The sequence below is a fragment of the Scleropages formosus genome, chromosome 22, assembly GCF_900964775.1.
Source record: "Scleropages formosus chromosome 22, fSclFor1.1, whole genome shotgun sequence".
Lineage (NCBI taxonomy): Eukaryota > Metazoa > Chordata > Actinopteri > Osteoglossiformes > Osteoglossidae > Scleropages > Scleropages formosus.
The window spans coordinates 16488454-16515942 of record NC_041827.1 but is presented as its reverse complement, the minus strand read 5'-3'; the positions used below and the strand labels follow the sequence as shown (position 1 = coordinate 16515942).

At 44.9% G+C, this 27489-nt stretch overlaps 1 protein-coding gene across 1 annotated transcript; it reads right to left on the bottom strand.

Moving 5' to 3' along the window:
- Positions 1-1094: 1094 nt before the first annotated feature.
- Positions 1095-27117, bottom strand: mmp24 (matrix metallopeptidase 24). Its single transcript, XM_018744635.2, has 9 exons — positions 26641-27117; positions 15478-15626; positions 14949-15065; positions 11761-12065; positions 10902-11063; positions 10402-10619; positions 8884-9022; positions 7491-7757; positions 1095-6537 (listed from the first exon to the last, which is right to left on the bottom strand). The coding sequence occupies exons 1-9, from the start codon at positions 26764-26766 to the stop codon at positions 6200-6202; spliced, it is 1821 nt and encodes a 606-aa protein (XP_018600151.2). The 5' UTR covers positions 26767-27117; the 3' UTR covers positions 1095-6199.
- Between the last annotated feature and the right edge of the window lie 372 nt (positions 27118-27489).

Sequence of the window (27489 nt, the reverse complement as noted above, 5' to 3'; positions counted from 1 at the left end):
TTTACAAAGTACTGATCAGTGTGCGTCCTCACTCCGACGTTTTGGAGTTAGTGGACAAGCTGGGGGACGTTCGTTGACCGAGTGCCGCCCGTGTTGAGCTCCTCCGTTTGCATCACACGGCTTTGATCAGAGACAGAAAATGCCACAATGAAAGGGGTCGAATTTGGCATCTAAGCAACGACTGCACCGATTATGTGAACGAACAAACATATCCATGAGATAGATAATGCTGAGCGCATGTTAACCGTACTGTACTGGACGAGCGAACCCCAACCACGAGTTCAACAGCAACATGGCGAAGGAACCTCAAGGTTACATCTCAAGCATAACCTGTTCTAAAAGAATTTCTGTAAAATATTTAGCCATAAAAAGGTGCACCTCTCTTAAAGCTTGATCTTCTGTATCCAAAGTATTTAATACATATTGTTGTTACTTAAAAACTCCGAACAACTTTTGATATGTTTCGTCTTGCTGTTTTGTCTGCTTAAAAGTAAAATGCAATAAAAACAAAAGAAAACGAAAGAAAAAAGGCAACAACAGGCAATTTAAAGGCAATTCTCTGTTGTCCTGGAACATATTCACAAAGAGGCATTTGTCTGGGAAGCGCTGCAGTTGTTCTGTAAAATTACAAACTTTTCCTCATTAGATTAATTGTACAAATTTTCTTCACAAGTAAAAGAGACAAAAAGAAGGGGGCGGGACCCTGAATGTCTTCTTCTCCCTCTGTATATATTACATTTTCATAAACATCTCAGCACTCACAGTTGTTTTCTCTTCATGCTCTAACCCCACAACTATTCATAAGTCTATCTTGCATAATTATGTGTAACATTCTATTTTCTGGGTCAACCGACTGCAACATAGATGTTCTGATATACCATAAACATTTTTTCTAATATTATTCAATAAATATTATTCAACATTTACATTTGAATAATTCCATATAAGTGTCATGTATTTCACTGCGATATAGTCAGGAAATAAAATACTTCAATATAATCACACACATATATATATATATATATATATCTGTCACTAGTATATTAGCTTTTAATAACCAAGATGAAAATGACAGGAATTTAATTTGTCCCACATTATAATAAATTGGTATCAAACTATCTCACAGCTAACCAAATTCACAGCTGGTTCTTCATGAATTGGTTTCATCCAATAAAAAACACTGCTTTTTTTTTTTTCACAATATCTGAGTCCTCAAATATCTGAGTCATGAGGGTTAGCCTCTAAAATGTAGGAAATAACACTGTAATAAGGAAAAACAAATCAATTTAAGTGTAGGGATTTGTAAATTGGGTACATAACCCTGCCCTTAAAGAGGGCCCAGTAAAACCAATCATCTCACAAGTGAAATATTAAAATGGCTTTGTATCGCTGTAAGAGTGAGTCTGCATCACCTGCTCACCCACATACCGTGTTTTCTGTGGAGCTGACAATAAAAAAAATGAAATGCCCAATAATAAGCAACAATAGTAAATGATTACATTAAATACCGCAAAAAAAGTAAAAATAAGGCAATGTGAAAAGAAGGTTATGTGCGAACACGGAGCGCCTGCAACACAGGGTACCAGCAGTGCTAGAGGAAGATTACCTGATTTACCCTGATATAGCGACTGCTTGGACCAGTGTTTCGGTGGATGTGGTGCTTAGAAGGTAGCAATTCGCTGCGCTATGGGGAACAGCCGTGGGTGAAGGAAAGCGCAAGGTGTGGTCAACGTACCCGTCAATAGGGCCCAGGACAGAAAAAGAGCTAAGCACACCATACACACTTTGCCCGATGAGAAAATGAAAGGAGGATCCAGGAAGGAAGTCCTACATGGTAAACTTCATGATGGCGGAAGACTGGGAATAACCATGGAGCGGACAACGAACCCGCCGACCTCAGGGCTGCCTTTCGGCCTTCAGGCGAGTGAGGGGCGATGAGCTATGAGTCCTGGAACCGTGTAGTGTGAAGCTTATGAAAACCTCTGAAGGAGAAGTGTCTGGTCTCAAGGCTGCTTCAAACACCACGGGCCGCTCCGGCGGTGTGCTGTCTCAGTCGGTCTGTCACCCAACGTGCTCGGAAATGAAACAAAACGGGGTCCTTTTCGGAGGGAAAAGGATGATGAAAAGGGCTGGCTGATGAAAAAAAATCCTCATTGACAAACTCGATAAGAGAAATCCAAAACTCGGACGAGATACATTTCACAAGAGTTATATCTCCATGTTTTTGATCTTTAAGGGTCTGCACATTTAATGAGCCCATCATAGACTTATTTCCCAGTGACCAGGTCAGCTTCACATCTGAGCTTTCCTTACAGTCCACCAAATTTCCTAAAGTTAAGACACCGAGTGTGTCACACATGATAAACAATATTAAATATGATATGACAGATCTTCTGATGGTGACACCAAGCATCTGACGGAGGACAAAAACATCCTGTATGCTGTGATAGGTCTTCACTCGGAATTGCTCTTGAGTTAACCCTGATGCCCCACTTACGGATCTGGTATCTGTGGCCAACATCGAGTAGCGTAAAAGGAAAGAGCCGAACAAGCCACTACAAACGTCAAGACAAGGCACCAAGTCTTCATGGAATACCACCAGAAAGTGTTAAGGCAAAAACCGACGCAACTAAAGAAGTCATATAAACTGTACCTTTCAGAAGATATTTCAACTCATAAAAGTTCTGGAAGACTGAAACAATTTTCCAACCAAAGGGGTGAAAGTGGAATTGAGTTGAAATATTGCGCTGTTCCTAAAGGCTTCGAAATGTAGCATGTCAATTAAAAAAGGGTAAATCGTGATGAACTGGCAGCATATGGCGCCAGTAAGAAAGCGCAACAGACAGTAGCCTCCATGGTAAGGACAAGGTTCGAGAAAACCCCAAGGGCCATGGAGCATCTAGAGGCGAGTGGATGCCGAACGGCAGGAGCGTAGCTTTTAGGTGCTCCCGAAAACAACAGGGGAAACTTGTCCATGACACAGCACGAAGGCAGACTGCTCCATTAGCGGTGAAATTATTTATTTCGAATATATAAGTCAAATCAGCTCCCATTCAAGTAATACTACCGCCACCCTCATAAATGAGCTACACCGCGAGATCCGATAAAAACAACATTTAGCACTTTTTCATACAAAAGAAGTGTCAATTTTTCAATGCATGCTTTTGATCAAACACGGTACGAGATGTTGGTGAAATTAATTGGAAAAATTCGACAAACACAAAACCCCACCGTGTTATTGTACGGCGCAGAAATCTGCAAAAGTGCGAAAATCAATGGGACCGTGCTTGCGAAATAGCCAGGAAATACAGCTGAAGAAAAAGCGGACTGATTTTTGTACTTCCTACATCATTTTTATGTCCTTGAAGAGAGTTCTAAAGCACACCAATAATAACGAGAATTAATAACAACTGGCAAAGGAACACAAAGGCAGATCCAGGAAAGTAGGTTACCTTTTCATGACCATGCCAAGCCAGAATCGTTTAAGAGCAGCCCCAGATGGACCACAAAACAGCAATGGGCAAGAACGTAAACACACATGCCTTTCAGATTTAAGGCTGGCAGATATAAAAAAAAAAAAAAAAAGAAAAAGAAAAATCTTTTACAAGATTTGCCGTATTTATGAAGCTACTGCATAACAACCGAAAGCCTAACCCATCAAACTCATCAATCTTCTGCTCAGATTGAAGGCTCCACCCTAAAATCCATTCAGTTCGACTCTGTTCAGCTGTGCATTTGGCCAGCAATGAAGAATCTGGGCAAATCTGCAAGTGCAATAAGTTACACAGCTAATTGATTTCATACTACATGCGTTTTCAATACCGCAGGTCAATCTAACGGACGTGAAAAGGAATTTGTATGCATATGGAAAAAAATCCAGACTACCACCAGATTAAATGCTCCAAGCCAAATAACTGCGCAGTGTCCAACTATTTCTAACAGTTTAACAGTCTAATGTATAGTAAATATCAGATACACTGCAAACTTTGTACAATACATACATTTCATTCCACTTTCTCAATATGAATGGATTTGTATAAATCGGACTGAAGTCGGCCACAGAAATCGTAATCGGTGAGGAAAACTGCAGCGAGATGAGGGTGTGAACCCTTTACAGCACTGTATCTGAAGAACAGGTAAGAAAAAGAGAAAATGACAGAAGCGTTCCCGGCTCGATACTCCTGAAATGAATCAAAGAACATATGACAAAAAAATAAAAAAAAAAACAGGAAAAATCTCAGCTGTCCATTGTTGAAATGTAAACAAATGTTTTGCACAAAACCCCACCTCTGCCTTCTCACTATCCAGATTGGCACCGGATTTAAAGAGTGCTGTCAGAAGCGCATCACGAAGCCGTTCGCAAAGCATCCTTCTTTCTTCTTGGATGAAATACGAGCGGAAATGGGAATCGAGTCGACGCCGAGTTTGACTCATAATCTGCGGTAAAAGATCGCAACAGAGCATCCGTTCAGAATCTCGGGAGTGCGACAGATCAGCGGCGAGAGACATAATGAGCGGTTTAACATGACTCCCATCGTGTCAAGGCAAAAGGCTTCGACCGTTCGGTGTCTAGCGGCGGACGTCTGCGAGCTGGAAAGGGCAGCGCTCGACACGTGTGGACCGGGTCACGAGACACGCGACCAATGAGCAGAAAGCGCTCGGCGGAACACACCCCATTGGGGCTAAAGTTAAGTCCGACCAGATGGAAACCGTGTCCTGAAGAAAAGGTCCTTAATCTCAGCCTTGACTAACGCGACGTTCGAAGCAAACAATTACTGCAACGGAAGCAACGCGTGAGCCGAAGAGAAAAACAATTCACAGAATAGAATAACCGCATCATGTATAATGCAGAGCTGCTTCTTCTTTTTGAGGGCCCAAACATTTCTCTGCCTTCAACAATAAGCAGGCTGGCCTCGGGCCAGCAAACCCAGCAAGCCTCTGAGCCGATCCTCTCCGGACAGAGGAAAATTGAACGGGCCTGCAATCGAGTGTTACTTCCCAGCACCGACACCCCAGCATTCATCACTTTTCCCAGGGGGAAGATCCGCTCCCCAGCGCGCATCGCTCCTCGGCCCACTTTCAAGAGTCCTGTTGTCGTAGAGAATTACGATACGGCGAGGAAGGAAACATTCAAGACACTATGTACCGATGCTTCCGTAACTATACATTTGAAGAGACAGACCGAGTTACACGTAGCCAGAGCAAGAGAGATTAAGGCTGCGTGAACACGGCAGTTAATGTGACCTTACCGCTGTCACCACAGAGCAGGCGTGGATGGAGTGTCTGGGAAATGCAGAAACGGCGTGCGTCTTTCTCTCACGCGGTGTCGCGGAAAGTGAATTCCGCACAGCCGCTGGGCTCGAGCGCGCCACGCGACCGTCGGCGCTGTCCGTCTCCCTAAACGAAAACACGTCCGTCGCTCGGTCCACGCGCGTTCCGTTCCGTTCCGGGATTTCTACCTCATCGGCTAGGGAAGGCGCGCTCTCCGAAAGCCCAAGCTCACTTTTGACCGAAAGCCGGATGTGAAAAGTCAGGGAGTCGACAGAAAAAAAAGGAAAAGATTTTTGTATACACGCAAAAAGTATTTCCTTTAATCAATTAAGGACACTCCATAAACGAAAAGGTTAAGTGATCCACTGAAAAAATCCTTGGTATTCTTTTCTATGGCCTTTCTACCTACTTTGTGATGTTTTGTTTTCTTTCTGTCCGCTTTTTTTCGTAAGCTAATCGTTTTACTCGTTTTGTATAATTTGAACTTCATGTACAAGTCTGCATTGGAGAACGAGACGAAGTTGCTGGTGTCCAGCTGTCCGCGCTCACGCTGGGCTCCTGCTTCCTGCCGACGGGGAGTCCTGCGGACGACTGCCTCGTACGGGCGGACACAAGGCTCGACCGGCCCGAGGGACGACGAGGCTCCGCCGCGCCCCTCGCTGTCGGGGGCCTCCCGGTCTTTTGTGCTTCGGCTCATGCTAAATAACAAACAAACACGTCTCTGGGTTCTCGTGGGGATGGGGAATGGGGAGGAAGGGGGGGGGACGAGGCGTGGACGACACCTCCCCGTTGTCTCCATTGGTTGTGCAAGGCAGGCACTGATCACACGGTGCTCCGACAGTTTTTTTGTTGTTTCTTGTTTTTGTTTTTGTTTTTTTTTAGTAGCCCTCTCAACAATATCCGGAAGCGGCAGCCGTCCCCCGGGCTGTCATACCCACTCCTGCACCGGGTGTTTGTAATAGGTGACGTTCTGCTGCACCCCTTTGTTTTTGAACTGGAAGATGGTGTAGACCAGGACCAGGATGCACAGCGACAGGATGCAAGGGATCACCACGGCAATGGCGTTGACAGTGCTGGGCACGTCGTTGATGGTCACCATGATATCCACGTCGTCGGAGGGCAGCTGACGCTCTTTGTTCTTCTCCACCTCCGACTGATCGCATCCCATCCAGTCCTTGAGGATGGACTTTGGGTAGCCGGGCTCCACCGTAAGCTTCTGGTTGTCAAATTTCCAGTAATCCTTGCCTTTGTAGAAATAGGTGTAGACTGAAAGAGAAATGATGAGGGAAGAGGTTATCATTAATTCAATCAGAACGGAATTAAAATTCAATGTATAACTCAAAATCCCACTTTAAAGTAGTACTCGAAATGTTCATAATCCAAAGAACATCAGTGGCTTAGGCGAAAAAAGCGTTAATGTTTGAAGCCTTTCGGGAGCTTCCGGAACGCTTTGTGCCTGTGATGTGAAACGCGGGGCTGAACCTTAAAAAAGGGCTTTAACGGACAAAACCGGGAGCCACAGCAAAACAAGCGAGCGAAACGGGCCGCGTGACCCCTTCAGATGTCTGCTTCTCATGTTCTCGTGTTCTTAAATCCTCTGCGAAATGTAGTGCAGGAGGTTGTGACATGACTCGCAGAAGTGATGATGGTTATTTCCAGAGAAACTCTCAGGGGTGCTTTGCTGCTTTGCTGATTTCGCAGCAGCAGCAGAAGCAGCAATAGAAGCAGCAGCAGCAGCAGCAGCAGCACATGCTGAGGCCTGGGCAGCACGCTAAGGTTAACCCCTGACGCCCGAAGCCCCGACGGCCATCGGCGACGTAGCCCCATTAGTGTCTTTACGCTACAACGTATTCTGAATGGAAAGCCGTTCTAAGGACGTCGTAGAAATCTGACACATTTGTACTTACTCCCTGGGGAGAAATGAAAGACAGATGGTCTTTAAATGCAGATCTATGGTGCAAGTTGGTATTCGCTTCCCTGACCTACCTAATAATACAGAAACCACGAGATAAAATAATTCATTCTGATATAAAAAAGCGAAAGAAGCCATTAATATTTTACTACAGCACACAAAGAGCGTCTCTGTCTCACATCTGGTCGTGCGCTCGCTCGCTATTATGTTCTTTTTCTTTTTTGCTTCGCACAGAATGAGAAAATAATAAAATAGCACAATAATATAATAGTGTATAAATAACACAGTACCACAAGTGATCACTTACAGCCCTCCCTGCTGACAAAGGCTCCTTGCGGTGCTTCAGGGATGCCCTTCCAGACTGTGATGGGTTTGGGGTACCCGGGGTCGGCCGCCCTTTTTTCCTCGTTGTAGCGCCAGTACTGGTCCCCCTTGAAGAAGTAGGTCTTGCCCACCGGCTCCCAGCGCAGAGCCGTGTCGATGCCGTCGCGGGGCAGGCAGTTCCCCAGTTCCACCAAGCTGTGCGGATATCCCGGCTCGGCCGTTACCTCCTTGAAGACCCAGTACTTGTCACCTGGTGATGAATAACACATGTCACTAGGGAACGATGTGCTGGACTGGCATCCTTCTTTGATCTACCTTAAGACATATGCCAGATGCACAATTATTTATTACCCCCAGAAAGACCAAGAACCAGCCAGATCTGTGATTGATTTTAAAAAGTAAAAGAAACGTCATCAGAATGATTTCCCGCACATTTTTGATGAGACCTTATAACTACACATGAATACAATACATTATTGATGGGGACTTTAATGAAGATGCTCAAAAGGAATGTATTTTAGATTACAAGGAATTCGTTTTAGATGTGGAACATCCCGCTGTTTTTTTACTTTACTTCTGAGTATGTTGTTGTCGGGGTCCCTCACACATCTTTCCTGAGAATGGATACACTAGCTCTTCGCATATATTTCTATTCTGGCCCTTGCCGATGTTAAAGACGGTGGGCATCTTAACTGCAGAAGAACAAAACATACAGCAATGTGAAGCAGGGCTGTAGACAAAGAGAAGAGCACTGAAAACAACTAAACTGAGCGTCTAACTTTGACTGGAAACATGCGGCGCGTTCTGACGATATGGAGCGAGTCCCTGGCTACGAGCAACAGAGTAAACAGAGCATTAAGACACCGACTAGACACATATAACCAGATACCAGCAATGCGGAGTAAGTGCACGGATAAGGACAGGAACTTAAACGGAGCCGAAACAAGTCTAATTACCCAGACTCGCTCTCTTTCGCAGGTTTCGCAAGGTGCCTCCCAGGAGGTTGCTAAGCTAACTACGTGCGCTAAAGGCTAAAGACGCCTTTCCCTTGTTTGCCATCGAGGGCGTGATCTCGAAGGGAACCCGTCTCGTCGCTTTGTTTGTGTTGCAGACCGTTAAGCATATTGCAGCTCCCTGTATGTCGTGTAGCCATGTGCTGGGAGTATGACACAAGTGTCAGAAAGTGATGACTCATATATTGGAAGCAGCCATCGATACGCGAGCCTTCAGGCGGCACGAGGGCGGAAATTAAAACGGTTAGCGATTCTCCCCTTCCGATGTACCGCTCCCTCTTTTCGTGTCAAAGACCGATCTTTTCGCATTCTGCCACCGTGTGACGGGGCTTGCTTGGAAGACGGAGAAGCGAGAAGGCGCACCTTTAAAGAACACGAACTTCCCGTCCGACCTCTCGTAGGCCGCATCAATCCGGGGCGGAAGGCCTTTCCAGAACTGCTCGATCTGCATCGGGTAGCCCTCCTGCACCTTATTGTTGCGCAGTCGCCAGAACCAGCGGTCCTGGAGGGAGGGAAGGAGAACAAAAAGCAGATCAATCACGACTCATTATCATTTGGCTGCGGCAAAACTAGGACACACGCAAGTAGCTCCCTGCGGACGGCGAGCAGGATGTGTACCGAACGCGGAGAGAAACTCCGCACGCGTCGCCGAAATTATTCGGCTCTCGGTGACGCTTCCCAGAAAAAGGTGATAAATGTTGATATCCAGAAGAGCGTTTGTAAAGAGGAAAGCTCCGAGAAAAGCAAATGCCACTGTTTGCCAATACTGGCCAGCGTGTGCGGGAAAGAGAACAATTAAAAAACCCCTCAAGTCCATGCATTATTTATTTACTGGAAGAAGCTCCCAGGCCTTTATGCGAAAGCAAAGACTTGGAAGGAGCTGAGGCTTCAAGCAAGGCGCATACATTACCACGAACGCATCATACAAACTGATAAAAATTTCTACTTTCCGCTTCTCCCACCAAAACAGTCTTCAGAAAGATTTCAAATAATTCCTTAAAAAATCATTTTTATTCACATCATTATGTATCCTGTCCCGAACATATGCAGCATTTATATTTCATATTCGTATAACCAGACCGATGGAGTCCACTCGTGTGATCGATGGGTCGTTCGAATGTATCATATATGTGGTTGTTAAAAATCATTTTGACATGACGGCAGTCTTATATGTACAAAAAAACGTTTGTTTAAGTCTGTATCTATTTAAAATGCTCAGGAGGGGTGGGCAGCAACCGGCACTTGGACCTCAGAGGTTAAATTTTCTCCCTTTTACTTGGAACTTTTTCATTTCCTTTTCCTCCGTGGCCAATTGGCTTACTTATAGCTTTAATGGCTAATATACTTTCCGTAGTAATTTAATGTATAGCCAACCTTTTTTTGTTATGTCTCCCGATCCTTTGTTCAGTGCTCTGTGTCACTGTGCGAGAAGAGCACCCTTCAAAAAATAACTGAATCGAAAGAAAAAGCAGCATTCAAAAAGTGAAAAAAAGAAAAGAAATTACAACTGTACAGGAACTGAATAATAAAACTGATATTTTTGCATTTAAAATATTTCATACAAAGTTTTATTCAAGTAAATCACTTCACATATTGAAATAGAATTTTTAACAGTTTGCGTCCCACTTTGCTGATTTTTCAGATTTTTTTTTTTTTTTTGCAATTCTGGAAAATATATTAAAAACCAATACTGTGATGCTCTGGACCGTCCGATCGTTCCAATGTCCAGCCGCCTGAGGCCCGGTTTTGGATGAACTGTCTTAACGAGTCATTCGTATGTAAACCTGATTGAAAGCGCAGCTCGGCTTGTCCGGGGCATCGCTCAGCTGGGCGTTGGTAACACAACCCATAACTGCAGAACGGTGCTCGAACGGCTCGCACCTTGAACACAAACATCTCCCTCCTGAAGAAGGCCACGGTGTTGAAGTTCCCGTCGCAGATGTTGGGCTTCCCGTTGCCGGGCGAAGAAGGTCTGTCTCCGGAGGGCGGACGCGGCGGCCGGGACTGTCTGTCGTGTTTCCTCTCGGAGGTGGAGTGCGTCCGTCGGGCAGGCAGAGTGGGCAGCGGCCGGGTGGGCTCCAGCATCGCAGTGGGGATGCCTGCGGAAGGATGAGTCACGTAGGAAGGCGCCTCTGCCGTACGCCCATTATATACAGCTCGCTCTGGATTATGACAAATCTAAGACTTTCATCCCCCTGAAAAATCCGCTCAGCGAAGCGCTGGGCTGTTATTCACCGCTACTGGCAGAACCCGAACCCCGACAATTTTGAAGGGGAGTTTTTAAGGCTACGGATATATTTAACATACACAAATACTTTTAATACAACTGCTCTGACACGTCTAGCTGCGTGCATGTGCAGAACCGCCAGAAGACACCATACCGTATATCTTCTGGATCCCCTGAAGGTCATCGAGGGGTAGCTTGAAGTTGTGTGTGTCCATGTACTGGTAGAAGGGGGCCATGATGGCGCTGGGGTCATTGGAGTGCTCCAGGCCAAGGGCGTGGCCCAGCTCGTGCACTGCCACCAGGAAGAGGTCATTCCCTGTGCGGTGACACCGAGAGGCACGTCACAACACACACGGGGCAGATCGGGGCAGATCGGGGCGGATCGGCATCCGCACACGTCCCTCGTGCACCGATCATGCTGCCGGTGAGACTAAGCTCAAAGGAAAGAAAGGATGAAAACTATATCTGATACGGATTAAAGTTACTGCATCCTAGGACACCGAGAGACTATTGTATCAGGAGATAACCTGATTTGACCTCACACTCTATTTAAGCGACATCCCATATGTCAGGCACCACGCGTGACAACACGATCCATATGTTCCGTGATACCTGCGAATTCTAGTGAAGAAGGATATATATATCCTGTACTTTATATAATCACTTTGGTATAACAGCATACGGCAAAACTATTCTTTCTGACAGTGCAGCAAAAAAAATTGTCAGCAAAAAGATACTGTGCTGTTTGTTTTTCCCTTACTGAGTGAGATATTAATTTATTAATCTGAAACCGATTTGTATAAGCTTGTCATCAGAATAAGATTTAGAGAACCCTTCAGCATGGACTTCACCGCCGCAGTGCTTCTCCAATAAATATTCATACCTTTCCATCTGAAAGCTGTGAAATTGTTTAATGCAGTGTTCTGAAGCACTAGCAGGTAAGTGAAAACATAAAGAATCTCCAGTTAAATTTGCTGTGCTATTAATTAATCTCAGATAAGCCCATTTCATACCGTCGTGATTGGCATTGCCTAACGTCCAAGGTTCGTCGGAATCGAAGTGCGTGTCTCCTCCGATCCCGGGGCCGGGGAAGTAGGCATGGGCGAGAAAGCCTCCCTCTCCGTCAAAAGGGGAGCTGTCACCGTGGAACCCGGAGGCAAAGAAAATCATGATGTCCGCCTCTTTCCTTTCATTCTTTATCTCCGAGTAGGGGATCTCCTCGAATGTGAGCGGCGTGACTGTCTGCCACACGTCGAAGGCCTGTCGGATGGCTTTCTGCGTGTCCTTCTCCCCTACTTTAGGCGTGAAGTTGTGTATGCTGCGGAAGGGGGCGAAGAAGAGGTGTCACACTCAAACACAAGCGCAATCAATGCTCTCCTCATCAACAAATTACTAACTCACATAAATCCCACACACACAGGAGTGATAGCTGTGTGCACACGTAACACCAGCTTCGGTGTATCTCTGCTTACATGTACACGTATTCATTCAGCAGACGCCTCTCTCCAAAGTGCAATGGTACTCCAAAGTACCAGTGAGCGTGAACAAAAGTGCGTGTCATCGCAGATGAAGAGCTGTAGGTGTGGACACGTGAAGCACAGTCCAACACCTCTGTTCTTTTGCAGGCGGTGATGCAAGTTTACGGAACAGTCGGCACATCGGGAGAGAAGCGCGTTTTGAGACTCTGCTTGAATGCTGAAAGGGATTCAGCAGTTCTGAGGGGCATACATAGTGTACGCTGTGATCTAGGTAAAGACACAGCTAAGGTCTGTTTATTTTGCAGTAGTTGGAACACAAAACGTCATCCTCGGGTGTGACTGGTAACCAGGCCCATGCACTGAAATAAATGTTTGTATTCCACTCTGGTTTGATTTGCTCTGATGTCATTTCCATAGTGGCGGCAGGAGGAGGCAGAAAACCCTCCTCTCGTGCTCGGAGACGACCCGCGGAGACGGAGCGGCAGCGAGTCGGCTTCCTTCAGTAGTCCTGGCTCTGATGCTCCCTGACAGTGCTCAAAGATAAAATCAGACTTGGTAGCCCGGGCTCTAAAAATAGAGCTCAGGTTGAAAGAAACATTTAAAGGTACAGAACGCTGCTCCAGCCAGCCGAGAAACCTGACACGGCTCGATGCGGTACAGCGCCGTGCGCTTCGCCTCCGCCGGCTTAAAAAAAAATATTTGTTTGTTTAGCTTTTTGTCGGGGGGTGTGTGTGTGGGGGGGTTCGGAAAAGGTTACCGGATTGCATAAGCATCGAATCTATCTAATACGTTCTCAAACTGCAAGTTTAATATGCAAACAAAAAAGAAATGCACTCAGAAAGGCGGCAGAGAGCCAGGCAGATAGAAACCACGCTCAGGGGAATCAGCATCTCCGATGAAGGGCCTCCGCCCGGCTCCAGCTCCAGCTCCCCGCCACTGACTCGCATCCACGTGCAGCCCAGGTACGGGGCGGGATGCATAGGGGCCGAGGACGGCGTTAGCATCCCGGTCCACGGAAACGCACGCCAGCCCCGATGAGCAGCACCCATTCGACACATGGTGCTCAAGGTGACTTAGCAACGGCAGACAACAGTGTGACTACATAAAGGGAGTTATCTACATATTTTTCATTAATTATTTACATACATATTTCTTTTAAAAGGTAGAAAAAATATGCATAAATGTACATATTTTTATTCGGAATGTCATTAGGAATTGTCGATGCAGCTACTAGTGTGATGAACATCGGTTCATATGTTGGAAAGAAACAAACTGTACTTAAGAATCACGCGTCTGCATCTAAGTGTCTCTTCCTGCTAATGTAACGCACACGTTATATTTTCGATGAGATGTACGTCGCTTCGGAGAAAAGCGTCCGATAAGTGAATACACGTAAATGTAAATGTATTCCAGCGTTAGGAAAATATCAAGGTCTGATAATTTCCTATAATGAGGAGTGACGGCCACAATCAAGGAGCAGCCAGATGTAAATCGTGACAGTTCTTCTCGAACGTCAGTCAAAAAAATCGCACTGCGATAGTGAGAAAACTATGGAGCAGAAATGACTCGCTGCATATTAAGCGCGCCTGACTGGAGGAGGCCGAACGGGCGCTGGTTACGTGTCAAAGGCTGGCTAAATGTCAATTACAACAGGCAAGCGTATTCTGTCGAGTCTCATGGCAATTAGGCATCTATGCGGAGAGACTTAGAGCTCATTAAATATCGCAGAATCGCAGCTCCGACGGGTTTATATGGTGTTACAGTTTGAGAATTTTAGCCAGGTGATCTTTGTCCTTCTTCCTCTATTCTACTTTCTGTATTAACAATTCATTTGTCGATATCCAAGTACATAAATGGGTAAAAGTCTGATTTTTTCAATAAAAGCAACTGCAAAAAAGGTAAAAGACTGTAGTGCTTCCATGATAAACAGGTAGTCTAAGCTTCCTTTCTGTAAATTTAACATCCGTACAAAAAAAAATTACTGTGGCCTATTCTGAAACGTGACAATAATATTTGTAATTTTTAAGGCTCGGTTTCATTTGCAGGCGCGGAATTTCATTTCTAAATGATTATCAGCAGCAATTATTAGCAGAATTTCAGGTGCAGCATAAGACGAAACTGATCGGCCGTGAAAAACCATCAAAACCCGACCTCTACTAAAATTCTCTACTTATCCCTAATAATGTAAAGAGTTGTGGGTCAATACAGCAATTTTACATTTAATTAAGTTTCTACTCACACTCGGTTCTTTTCTTTTCATTAATTACGACTCGAGTCGTATCTATTTTAATTTCAAACGCGTTAACCTTCGGTGCTATTCAATTTCGCGCACAGGCTCGGGAGCAAAGACATGTTGAGGAACACTGGAAATATCGCCACGTAAAGCAATGCATGCTTCGTAATTAAAACGGATCTTGGTCTTCGCAACAGGTTAGCCGTAACATTTAAAACGGAAAAAGCGCAATTTAAACACTTGACACCATTCGGCAAATAAAATTCCTTGGATGTTTAATTGTCGGATCAACCCACTGAACTCCTCCGAGCGTCATTCTGAATTCCGAAGACGGCAGATAAACGCTGACACAATTTTGGATTTTAGGCCGCAATATCTAATATTAAATTTTCTGGTCAGATAAACAAGAAGCGCAGCCGTACTGGGACCGGAACCTTCGTCCGTTCGGGTTCGCGGGGCTTCGCTCAAGCACGGGAGGACTAAGAAGTACCTGTACGTGATGTGTTTCTGCCTCCATTTCTGGCCTGTCAAGGCGTAGCGTTTGTTCCGTCTTCGGCGACTGGTGCGGGGATGATCAGGGACCCCGCATCGTGGTTTCTTCATCCACCTGTGATCACACAGCGCAAGGTTTTACTCAAATCGTATGTTATAAGAGGTAGGAGCTACCAGCAGTGCCCGCCGCAGTTAGTACGTCCACAGTGACTCACGTCGCCCCTTGAGAACAAGCCTCGTCTTTGCCGCGAAGGCAACGAAAGTACACGAATGCTGATGCTCGCAATGAACATCTCCCGGTAACGTCCGATCTCCAAATCTCCGGAACCGCAAATCGAGGCGCGCGAACGCAGCTCGATTATCTACTGCGGTAACGTCACACGAAGCGTCGCCTTGCATCCGAAACTTTCGGGGAGAACTGCGGATTCGGTGGTACGCAGGTAGCTCTGCTGCCGAAGTTCTCTTTGGCGCTCAGAAGTTATCAAGATGTTTGACGGCTACGACGGAGCGTGTCATTTTCCACTTACTCGATGGTGGTCTGGTCCAGCACCCCTGTTACCGGGATCCCGTAGAACCGCTGCATAGCAGCGACAGCAGACTGCATGGCTTTCTCCGACCGCAGGTCCGACGTGCGGATGTCGTGCGGGAGCAGGTAGCCGTAGTTCTTCAGCCATGTCTGGAGGGAGCAAAGAATCAACTATGAGTCAAAGAATGGGTTTTCTAGGCGAGGAGGATGGAAAACACCTACATCGGCTTCAGGGGCCTCGCTATGGCATCCGCCGCTAAATCTGGCACAGCCGCTACATTACTTGGCCACGGCGAAGGAGGGCGATTATATAACGGAGCCTCTGCCCGGCCGAGCCGCCCCTCGTCGGCACGGTGAAGGAGGGATGCTTTTCCAGAGCGAGGAGTCTCCCGCAACAAGCCTCTGCCAACGGAAGCAGCTGCTTGTGGCTCCGGGGATCTCGCTCGGGTTAAATAATTCACCAGTGCTTTCAAACGGCGATTACTACAGCGCCATTAGGGCACAACAAGCATGCAGAAATTCAAGCATGAAGTTGCAACACATGTAGACCCCGGAAAACACATCTGGAAATCAATAATGTTTTTCCCCCCACGCTGTACAGACAATCAGCATGCCTCATTACCATCATTAGACTTCGCTTTCATGTGTATCTTTTGGGTATACATTTTACCATAACAACAAAGCAAAATGAAAGTGTACACGGTATATTATACATCTTTTATAAAACGTATAATTTTCTACACGGAATATGTTAACACAAAATCGTTTCGCAGTAGCTATTTTGTTTCGAAAAGTTTCAATAACGAGAAAGCAGAAGGTCCGCGAGCTCCACAAATACATACGCGCACACATATACAGTATATGCTGTATATGTATATATCTACGAATCATTATTTATTTCACGAAAAATAAAAAAGAAAAAAATATTAACAGGAAAGTACATAGAGGAATCTTCATTTAAACCGTTTTGTCTTATGGACTAATAAAAGTGAGAAAATTTCCAATTTTTCAGTTATATTCCTTCATAACCCTTTACTTGGCTGCGTAACATAGTGAAAAGACCGAGAAAACTGCGTATAGTAGACGGCAATGTTATAACCTCCAGTCAATATCTTTGACATCTGTCAAATCCTGCTCCATTTAGGAATATATTATCCCTGGGCAGCTGTCATACAGACTTGAATCAATCATTGTTAATCAATCAGACTTCTTAAAGGGCACATTGAGTTCACGTGCAAAATCTGAAACAAGCACACATGTTGCCAGTGTCCCACACTGGCATTTCATCTGGAAAGCAGTGACCACTCCCTGCCACGCTGGTCCTCAGTTCAGAGGTATGTGATGATAAATAAACACAGAATCGGACACAAGCTTCAAATTATATCCAAAGCACAATGCTCCACGGTTGGAATTTTAGTAAAATTCCAGTAATTGCTGAAACCACTGACTTGAGCAGCAGACGACCAACTAATGCAATAATATTTTTTGGCAAATATGTGGATATCTCACACGCACGGTCTAAAACCGCTTGTCCCATGCAGGGTCGCGGGGAGCCAGAGCCTAACCCGGCAACACAGGGCATAAGGCAGGAGGGGAAGGGGACACTCAGGACAGGATGCCAGTCCATCGCAAGGCACCCCAAGCGGGACTCGAACCCCAGACCCACCAGAAAGCAGGACCAGGTCAAACTCACTGTGCCAACATGCCCCCCACATGTGGATATTGTTTATACTATACCTTTACACTCTACTATACCTACTGTACCTACCATACCTTACACCTTTTCTGCATAGCCTCAGACAACACACATGACTTTCTGTATGAGCTGTGCACAAACTGCACCAACCCTTCTGTAACACCTATGTGCGACACACACACACATTCAATAAAATCTCATACCGAGTATCATTTTGCCTTCGGAATCTCCGCACGTAACTATCAAATGCTGTGCGGTGCTGGGAACCGCCTGTGAATAAATAACTAAACACAATTTAATGCTAGCTATAACTTAGATGCTTATAGTGTTTGTAAACATTTATTTTTCCAATCAAGCACTTGGGCTTATTTGGTTCGCACATGAGGAATAAGAGTGTTGAAAAAAATAAGTAAGTTTAATGGAACAAAATTAAATTGTAAAGGTAATGGTGATTAATCCACTGTCACAGCAGCGAATTACCTGGAGATGCGAGCGGAATAAGGCATTATCAGAGCAAATGAAAACAAATGGCTTCGCGAGTCGTGCGAGAAGAAGCCGCACTGTTGAACGAGCGTGTATGCGTCCGGGAAGAAATGTGACCAGCAGCCCTAGTTTACACCTGCTGTATTAACACACACGTAAAAACAACTCGAAATGTCATCTGGATTCGGCGAGTACAGACACATTAAACGCTGTTTTCCAAGATCAAATGAGCAGGATTTGGGAGATTTAAAGTGAATACTGATCCTTTTGACTCGGCTTTTATTCCGCGTTTTAGCTGAAGTCACAGTTTTGATTTCAAGAAGCCGTCGCTTATACTTTAAGAGTGATGGGCAACAGGAGATCTGCTCAGCTGCTCTGCTTGCAGATTGAGTCTGCAGCCTGCAGCTCTTCCACAAAACAATATATGGCCTCACATGTAGACGTGTCACGTAGAATTAGAACAGAAATGCCTCTGAACTTTATGATGACACATTAGTTTCAAAAGGCAATGCAATGGGTCAAAGGAAATACTTTGCCCTTCTGATCACAAGGCTGCAAGGTAAGGTTCCAAGCTCAGGATGGCAACTGCTGCCTGGATTACGCTGAAGGAAACTCAGAGATGTAAATGAGTCCAACGGTATATTATTTGTGTAAGGCCATCAGTTCAACGTGGTATTAATGTTGGGACCGTAAATGACGGCGATTGTGCCGTATGTTACACCACAGACCCCCGTGACCTGACACTGAAGTGCATGGTTTCTAACTCATTCGGGTGTGTCTTAATGAAATTCCGTCACTGGCAGCAAGATAGCGAGGAGTATTTCAATGAAATTCTCTTGTGGACTAGAAGGTACAACATGAGGTATGGTAAATATGCGAGACAGAGCGTAGTATAGAACGTATATGAGACACAATGTGGAAACAAAGGCCATAAGAGCACTTAGGGAGGGTATTTTACTCCAACAGCATTATAAATACAAATTTATAACTGGGCATGTCAACGAATACCAGATGTGTCATGCCTTTATCATACGCGTACATCACGCAAATCGATGAGCCAGTTGTGCCATTAGAGTGTTGCGTTTCCTTTTAGATTTAAGCAGGCTATTTGATAAGTGCGGTAATTAAATTCACTCAAAGCACAAATCAAGTGGGGCTGGATATATTATTCATGACACACCTCAAAGCAAGACAGTGGGACACCTATTAGTTGACCGATAATTCTTCCTTTGTTGACATTCCAGCTTCTCGGACTCAAAAGCAACGTTTCGGAGATGTGTTCCCAGCGCCCGGATGATGGGGCCAAACCGTAATCTTGCAGCACCCGGGTCATCAGCAAATTATCAGCCACCAAGAGGCAAGCTTATGGGGGTGGGGGTGGGGGGTCTGGCTGGCCACGAGGAGACACAGCGAGAGATCGATAGGCAAGAAAACTATGACATCACGTCTGGCATCTCCGATTCCAGAGCCGAGGGGGGACCGCACACCCCATCACCCCATCTTTAAGCACCAGGGTACAGCTGATGTAAGCATCGCTTGCACTGTACCTGGCAACGGCAGCCCCTTCGCCGCTACTCTCCGGAGTGGGGTGGCGGTGGGGGTGGGGCGCTAGAGCACGTTCAGTCAGAAACAAAAAACGAGAGTACAGTTGGACGTGAGAAAAAGAAAAAAGAGTAGAGACAGTCAGGGAGGCAGTGGGGAAGAGAGAGAGAGAGAGAGAGAGAGAGAGAGAGAGAGAGAGAGAGAGAGAGAGAGAGAGACGGAGAGAGGGAGGGAGAGTGGGGGAGGGGAACAGGCACTGCTGGAGCCCGACGAGGAGAAAAATCCAAGGCAAACAAAGGACGACTGCTCCCGTAGACGCTACCGTAGGAGAGCGCTACACACTGTACCAGCCCAAATCGTAACGATGATAATCATAAAGGCAACAGCACCTCTGCCCATTAAAATGCACACAGAATAAGGAAGAGCATTAAGAATAACTACGAGTTATTAATACGTTACGTTCCTACCTACTGTACGGGGGGCGACTGTTCCGAAGTGCGATAAACCGAAAAAGACAATGTTAACAAAAGGTTCGAAAAGGACGGCGCTCTTGTGCCGATGGTGACACAAAGGTACGGATGCAATAAAAGAGGCGAAGGTGACAGGTCTGAATATTACCTTGTACCATGCTTTTTTTTTTTTCTTTTTTTGCAGATGCTTGGAGCCCGCTGCCACTGCACAGTAGCTTGAAGAGACATATTCAGGGCGAATTATACTTTTGGTGGAGGCAACTATGTCAGCTATCCTTAAATTAGTTCACTGCATCCAAAGTGAACCGCTGCTAGGAAGAGAGCCAGCGCGGACATTCATTATGCAGCTCATTAAATCTTCAAGGCCTAATGTTTCTCTTAATTTACTGTATGTTCGCAAGCAACCAAATCTCTTAATAACAGACTTTACATCTACGAAAACCTCGGGGAGCGTATAATAGAATTGTTCGAGAAGCAATTTCTGTTCAGGTTGACAAAATTTGATAACGTTCATAATGTAATCTTCCTTTCCATAACATGCGAAACATCTCTGGCTACATCTCCCGAGAAAACAATAATTCACGTTGAATGGCTGCAACGGCGAAATCCATCACCTTCCTGAAATGTTAGAAGATATGTTCGTGTTAAGGAGAGACATTCCAGTGTATAAAACAAGTACAGCTTTAATGCGATTGCTGTAGCGTTATTTAAACTTTCTGAGCCTTATTTTAGTGCTGTGCTATTAATTTTTGGGGGCCATCGACGGTTTCATAATGGTGGCAGGCTACCACTACAAGGTTCCCGGAGAGCTCTTTGTCTTGGAAGTCGTGACATGCGAAGGCAGTTATCTGTGCATTCTTGATGTAACGTCAGGAGCAATATTAAAACTGAAAGAAGCAAAGACGCCGGGCAAGTATCTTTACCTATCTCTGAGAACAAAAGAACAGTGGACACTGCTGCTTGTTTCTATGGTTATTATCAAATCAAACGGCAAAATAAAGCTGGCACTTGGATTAAGCCGTGTCGGCTGGAACAAAGAGCAACGTGAAGAAGGATGCGCAAAGAACTTTTTTCCCTTCTGAGCAAAGCGAGAAGCGGGTATTGTTCTATTTCGTCTTCTTATCATTTATTTTTTTATGAATAAATTTATGAATGGTGTTTTCCAGCCTCGATCTCGCCATCTGTTCCATCGCATTTCAGATTTTCTATTTTCCAAGGCTCAAAGCAAGGTCCAGCTGGTGGAAGAATATCAAAATAAAAAAAAATAAAAAATTATATATATATATATATATATATATATACACACAGACACACACACACACATATATCTTACATTGAGCTATATAGGCCAAGTGTTCAGATATTACATAAACTCTCGCAGTACGATTCTGGTCTCCGGCTCCCTCAGTCCAACATGTTATCATCCAATCTCCTTACCGAGTGCTACTTTAAAAACCGTGTTACGCCGCGATCTTTCGGCCAGCCTCCCTGCTGCCCGATACGCAGCAAAACAAATGTCACATTACATTAAATCCAGATGCCTATCTCATAATTCAATTGACCACTCGGAGAAGGAGAGACACATTAGCGCAAGTGAGTCATCCTCCTTTGTCTTTCCCAGAACAGGGCCGAAACCCCTCCGTTCACGTGCGCGGCTCAGCTACCGCGAGACGTTACCCCATCTGACCGTTTCCTTTGCTGACTGCCACAGTCACGTTCTCGAAGCAGCATGCGAGCGTGTGTCGTCCTGGCATTTTCCCCGGTTGTTTATTGTCCTGCATCTCTGTCGGGTTTAGGAACCCAAGCGGAGGACAGCGCTGCGTCTTAATCTCATCAATGTCAAGTTGACCCCCATCAAACACCCAATGTCAATGTGGCGACGTGACAAAGAGGCAATAATCAATCTCATTAAAAGGGATTAGTATATATCGGAGGGAGGCACCGACTATTCATGCGTCACGAATGCTTTCGTCGTCACCCAAGAGTACAGTGGCAATCCCGTAAATTTCGGCACGTTGTCCAAACAAAACTACTAGAACAGACCGCCTGAACAAAAATGTTCCAATAAGCAGGACACAAAAACCCAGTGGGACATTTAGTTGAGCTAAGAGTATTTAAAACATACACCATTTACCCAATCAGATACACAGACAGGATAATTTCCATTAATCACTGAAACGGTTCGCTTATCTGTGCAACGACTGTCAACTGGAGCATTTTGTAATAGCTTTGAATGAGCTCCAAACACCCTAGAACTCATAATGTCCTTCAAATTGTTTTTTTTCTTCAACTGAAAAGACTGCTTCACACCCTTCCTACTGGACTGACAGGTTCAATAACGAAATCACTCGGACTCGTTTTTCAATAACGCTCCGCGTTGCATGCGTAGAAAGAACAAACTATGTAGATTTGAAAATGCCCGGGTTGTTGGGTTTCTGCCAAAAAGCCATGGGAAATTCAACGCAAAATCTAAAACCGGATGTGTTATTTCATAAGCATCACGGTTCACGTCAATAATTGTGACATTTGGATGTGAAAGTCGAAGAGTTCAGCTTCATCCTTCATCTCCTCCTCAGCAATCAAGAGCACAGAAAGTATCTGGAAATGGGAACACACCCAACAACCATATTCTCTTTTGCACACAACACATTCATTAACAAGCAGTGCATTTTTCTTCACGCGTGACGCCTTTACCTTTCAGTAAAATCCGAACAAGGTGTTGCAAGAGACGGCACTGTTCTTACTTGAATACGCAAGACACTTTAGGATTCAATCAGCCAAAGTTATCATGCTGGAGGAAACATGACAGGAATATGAATCCGAAACTGGACCAGACCAGAGCAGCAGATCAAAGTTGTAATAATTTTTCAAAATACCAAAATTGTGCATTTAAACTGGAGAGACCACCGTGGCTCACAGAGATCTGATGGGGGTTTGGTGAACATGGGAATGACAACCATGTCCTCTTCACCTGTGATGGAAAGCTGTATGTGCACACCATGCTTCACCTCCAGTGCATTGCCCACACCCTTAATAAACGCACCATAATCAGAGTAAATACTGCACACCGCTGAGCACTGCTTTGATCTCTTCTGTGACCGTCTAAATAAAATCCTCAGATTAGTTCAAATAAAACACATCATAACAAAGAAACAACAAGGTGAAGAATTAATTAATCCACTTTTTTATTAAGCTAGCACGACATTACATTTGGACAAATTATATTTCTGTGCCTCTCTTCTCAGCTGAAATGAGGACGCTCGTTGTAAACAAACAAAAACGAAACAAAACACAAATCTACACAACATGCCAATTAGTGTAAATATATTTGATTATGTAAATACAAATGGTCTTATTAATCACTTCTGGTTTTCATTATCACAGATCCATTAATTCCCAGCACTTTTCATCATCTGTAGAATAAGTTTGCCAGTGCTTTGATTTAGTCAAATATGGCGAGAAACAGAAAATACACAAGTTATATAATATTCACCACTGAGAAAACTTGTTTCCAGCATATCCATCTTGCTTACCTGCCTTCTACAGATTTTCGAAAGACCTATTCTAACAGGTATAATAATCTGATATTTATGGTACTGTAATATAGGACATGAAATACAAAATATATACACTATGCTCTTAGCAAAAAACAAATACTTAGTATACAGCATGAATATGTAAGAAGATATGCATATAACAAACGAAGGGGGAAGCTGGTAGCACAGTGGTTAAGCTGTTGCCTTTGGATCCAAAGGTTTCTGGTTAAAATCTCACCAACTCCTGTAGTACCCTTGAGCAAGGTACTTACCCTAAATAGCTCCTGTAAAATTAGCCAGCTCCATGAATGGGCAAATAATTACACTTGTAGGTAGCTTAACACTGGAAGTTGCTTAGGAGAAAAGTGTGAGCTAAATGAATAAATGGGGATGTATTAATATGTAGTGCAATAAGTTCAAAGTCATTTTTTGAGTCTTTAAGTTCTGTTTACCAATTTTTAGAGGTGTGTAACAGCCTCTTTCTTGTGTCTTAAATGAATCTCTTGCATTAATAAAATATAGCACACTATCCTCAAGTTCGCTGATAGCACTCACTGATCGTGAAGCACAGGTATCAAAGGAATGAAAAGAAAAACAGCCCGATGTGTAACATCACCTCCATGCTCATGAGGTTCTTTCATGGGCACTAAATAATGCCCTTTGTCAGGAAACACTGCTCTGGAACAGGAGACAAATGCAGCAATAGTTATTTGTAGTTCTTCTACGTGTAGCGGTACTATATCACATCTACTGCCCGTTTCAATAAATGCTCGGTCGCCACTGTTTACCGACATCGTACAAACAGCACAAATGCAGTTACCTTGTTGTTCGACACATCCGGCTACTAGAGGCAGACGCATCAATAGCATATTTCTAATGAATTACTTAATGACAATGACACTACGCTGACTCATGGGTGCAAATGGACACGGGTGATGAATGAGACTAAACCTACACATGCATGGTATACCAATGTGCACACTCAGCCACAGCAGCTGGAGAAGCATCTCCCCTCCATCTCTGCAAGGTGCCCTGACAGAGCTACACAAACGGAGATGTGGCACAGTGTGTGTGCCCCGTTCGCTCTTCACTGAAATCAGAATCACCGCGAAAAGTACGGTTTTAGAACGTTCAAGAAGAACTAAAGCGACAACCTCCCAACACAGGATCTCATTCAAAAACAAACGTGTGAAAAAGATGCAGCAAGAGCCAAACGTTACCATGGAAATGGGCATAATCATAACATATAGGGTGAACTGATACTCGTAACACATGGGCTGACTCCTTTGTTTGGATCGCTTGCTCCATTGTTAAAAATAACACATATATATGTGCTGTATATACAAAAAACTGAAACAGTGGCCTTCCGGGAAACAAGATTAGCTCAAATAACGTATGGTTTCAAAGCCAACTATTGTACTAATGTACGATTTCAAACTGATGCAATTAGCTACAACTTAAGAAAATAACACAAATCAGTGATTCGCCATTAATATTCCCCTTCTAAGATTTGGACCAAATATTTTCCTGCAACAATCTATGAATTTTAAACACTGTCTGAACTTCTGATTACCAGCACATAATGACTGCCAAAAATACGAGAATACATAAATAACTCCAAAAAATATTGCAGAGAGATAAGTTGTCGAATGCATCAGCGCTCCCTAGTTCATAAACCTCATCTTTGATTCTCTTCTGCGAAAGAGATTGCTGAAGACCTAGTTATGAACCCCATAATGGATCATACAGTCTAATGTTTCATTATCGTGGGCTATTTAGATCAAAAGAATTATGCAGAAATCCATTTTGGTTCATTACAAAAAAGTGCCTCTATGTACTGATGCACTAAGAGAGACTCTGGGATCTCGCTTGCATGAAAACTCTTGCTCATTCTTTGTCTTTTGTCAAAGGAAATGTGGTGTAAGGGCATAAATGTGCAGGCACAACATGGTAGGATCTGCTCACTGGCACAGACGTGGGGAGAAAGACAGGCAGGGATGTAAAAAGGTGGGACATTACCGAGGCGCAGCCCCCCAGTCCGGACGGTGCCATACATGTACAAAGGAGATGTCCTGTGTGTGTGATGATGGAAGTGTGTGAGCTCTCCGCTCTCGTGTGTCCTGTGTGTGTCCGCGGGGGGGGGGGGGGGGGGGGGAGGAAGAGGGGCTGCTGCTCCACAACAACAAATCCGAGCCTTACCTTGCAGTATACCACAGTACAGTAGAGTACATGCGTGTGCGAACCCGCGCGTCTCCAGCGCCTCATGCGTCTCTCCGCTACTCTGATAAATTATGGAGGAAGCTATATTTGGAAGCATGGCAAAAAAAAAAATAATGATTTTTTTTTTTTTTTTTTTTTTTTAAATGTGCATTCTTTGTTCTGCGCGCTCGAGACGAGAGCCGAGAACGAGGTGTTTGAGCAGCGCTTCCACGGTCCATGATGAAGGGTTTTTATTTTAACTGAAATATAATGAAGGCGCGCCTTTCTTTGCGTGCTGGGAGAATAAGCGCGAGAGAAACCTGGGGGGGTTATCATTATATTTTGCATTAATATAGCGGTGCACGTCGAATATCATCATCTGTAATCCCGTAACGCTCCTGCCTGCCCCCATTAATAATGATACCGGCAATCATGAGCATTAATAACCGAAACGTGTTATCGGGCTCCAAAATCCCACACGAACATTAGATTAGGAAATTATCGAGAAGAGAAGGCAATTGAAAATAAAGGATAAAATTATTTCACACTACTACGGCGTGTCCGGACTTCGCAATTTTATTAAACTGTATCCTTCAACTATAGTGAAATGAGCACTAGCATAACAGGAGGAGTCGATTTGTGTCATTTGGTCCTGAATAGGAAGGTAAATCAAATGTATCCAACGTCCTTCATCGAGTCGAGTGTAAAAGAAATTGAAAAAAAAAAAGATCCACAACACACTGATATTTATTCCTTAAAGGAGCATTCAAGTGGACAAAGAGCAGCATCCAGAGCCGATAACAAAAACCTACCGACTAAAGCAAAAATTAATATAATAATAATAAAAAAAAAGTAACGCAGCAAAAAAGAAGCCTTTCATAGTCATACACCACCTGCCAGGCTGGCCATGTACTTATTGTTGTTATTATTATTATTTAATTATTTTTTAAAAATAGTAATAATAACAAGAACAAGTCTGAAGAACAGCAGTGAGTTTATCATTAGGAGCGAACGGTCAGGGCTGGGAGCGGCGAACGCGCGGCGGCGGTGCGTCTCCGCGCGCTCAACTGTAACACTTCATGATTTACTTCCAGCGGCAGGAGGCTGAGGAGCAGAAAGAATCCCGGCGGCGGCGGCGGCGGCGGCGGTGGCGGCTACGCGCTCGCCTCGTGCCAGTCGAACCCGAGCCGCCTTGGTTGCCTGGTTGGTGCGCCGTTGCTCGTCTCCTCCTGACCTACCTCCACGATGAAGGTCTTCTCCTCGCCGCACACCGACACAACCCAGAAGAGTATGTGGAAATAGCAGGTTTTCCAGCAGAAGCCGGGCAGCCCCGCTTTCCTCCGCTTCACCGCGAGCCTCGCCATCACTGTCCCCCACGGTGTCCCCCCGCTGTCGCCGTACCGATGTCCAGCCTCCTCCTCCTCCTCCTCCTCCTCTTCCACCTCCTCCTCCTTCTCCTCTCCTTCTCCTTCTCCTGTCCGCCCCCGCCTCTGCTCTGCCTCTGGTCCTTATTCCCTGGTATGAACGGCTCTCTTTTTATTCCCTTCGCTTTTCCTGCTTAATTTTCGCCGCAGACCGACCGCCGGACTGGGGAGCCCATTGCGCAGACTCAGTTCTTAAAGCCGCACGAGACGAGAGGAGGCGCGCGTCCGCAGCGCGTGCGACCGCAGCGCGCGCGTCGCCCCAACGCAACGGTCATGCCGGAGTACGCAGAGTACGTCGGTAGCTGAGTGGCGGCGGCGGAGCGCGAGGCTCACCGGCTGGATTCGTCATTACCGTACCGGGTCTGACTGGGTTAATGTTATCAACAGAAATAAATATGGCTACTTTTTTTTTTTTTTTTTTTTTTTATCGCACAACACATTCATGTTTCTTCGTGGCAGAACTTTACATGATTCTGTCTGAGGGCTGGTGTAATAAACTAACGAATATATATCACACAGTAGTATCTCCTTAGTTTATTGTCCAGCCAGGAGGTGGCTGAGTGAGTGAGTCTTAAATAATGATCCTCACAATGTTACCCCTTTACAGAGCAGGAAAATCTTACTGGATGAATGAATGAATGAATGAATGAAACTTTATTAATC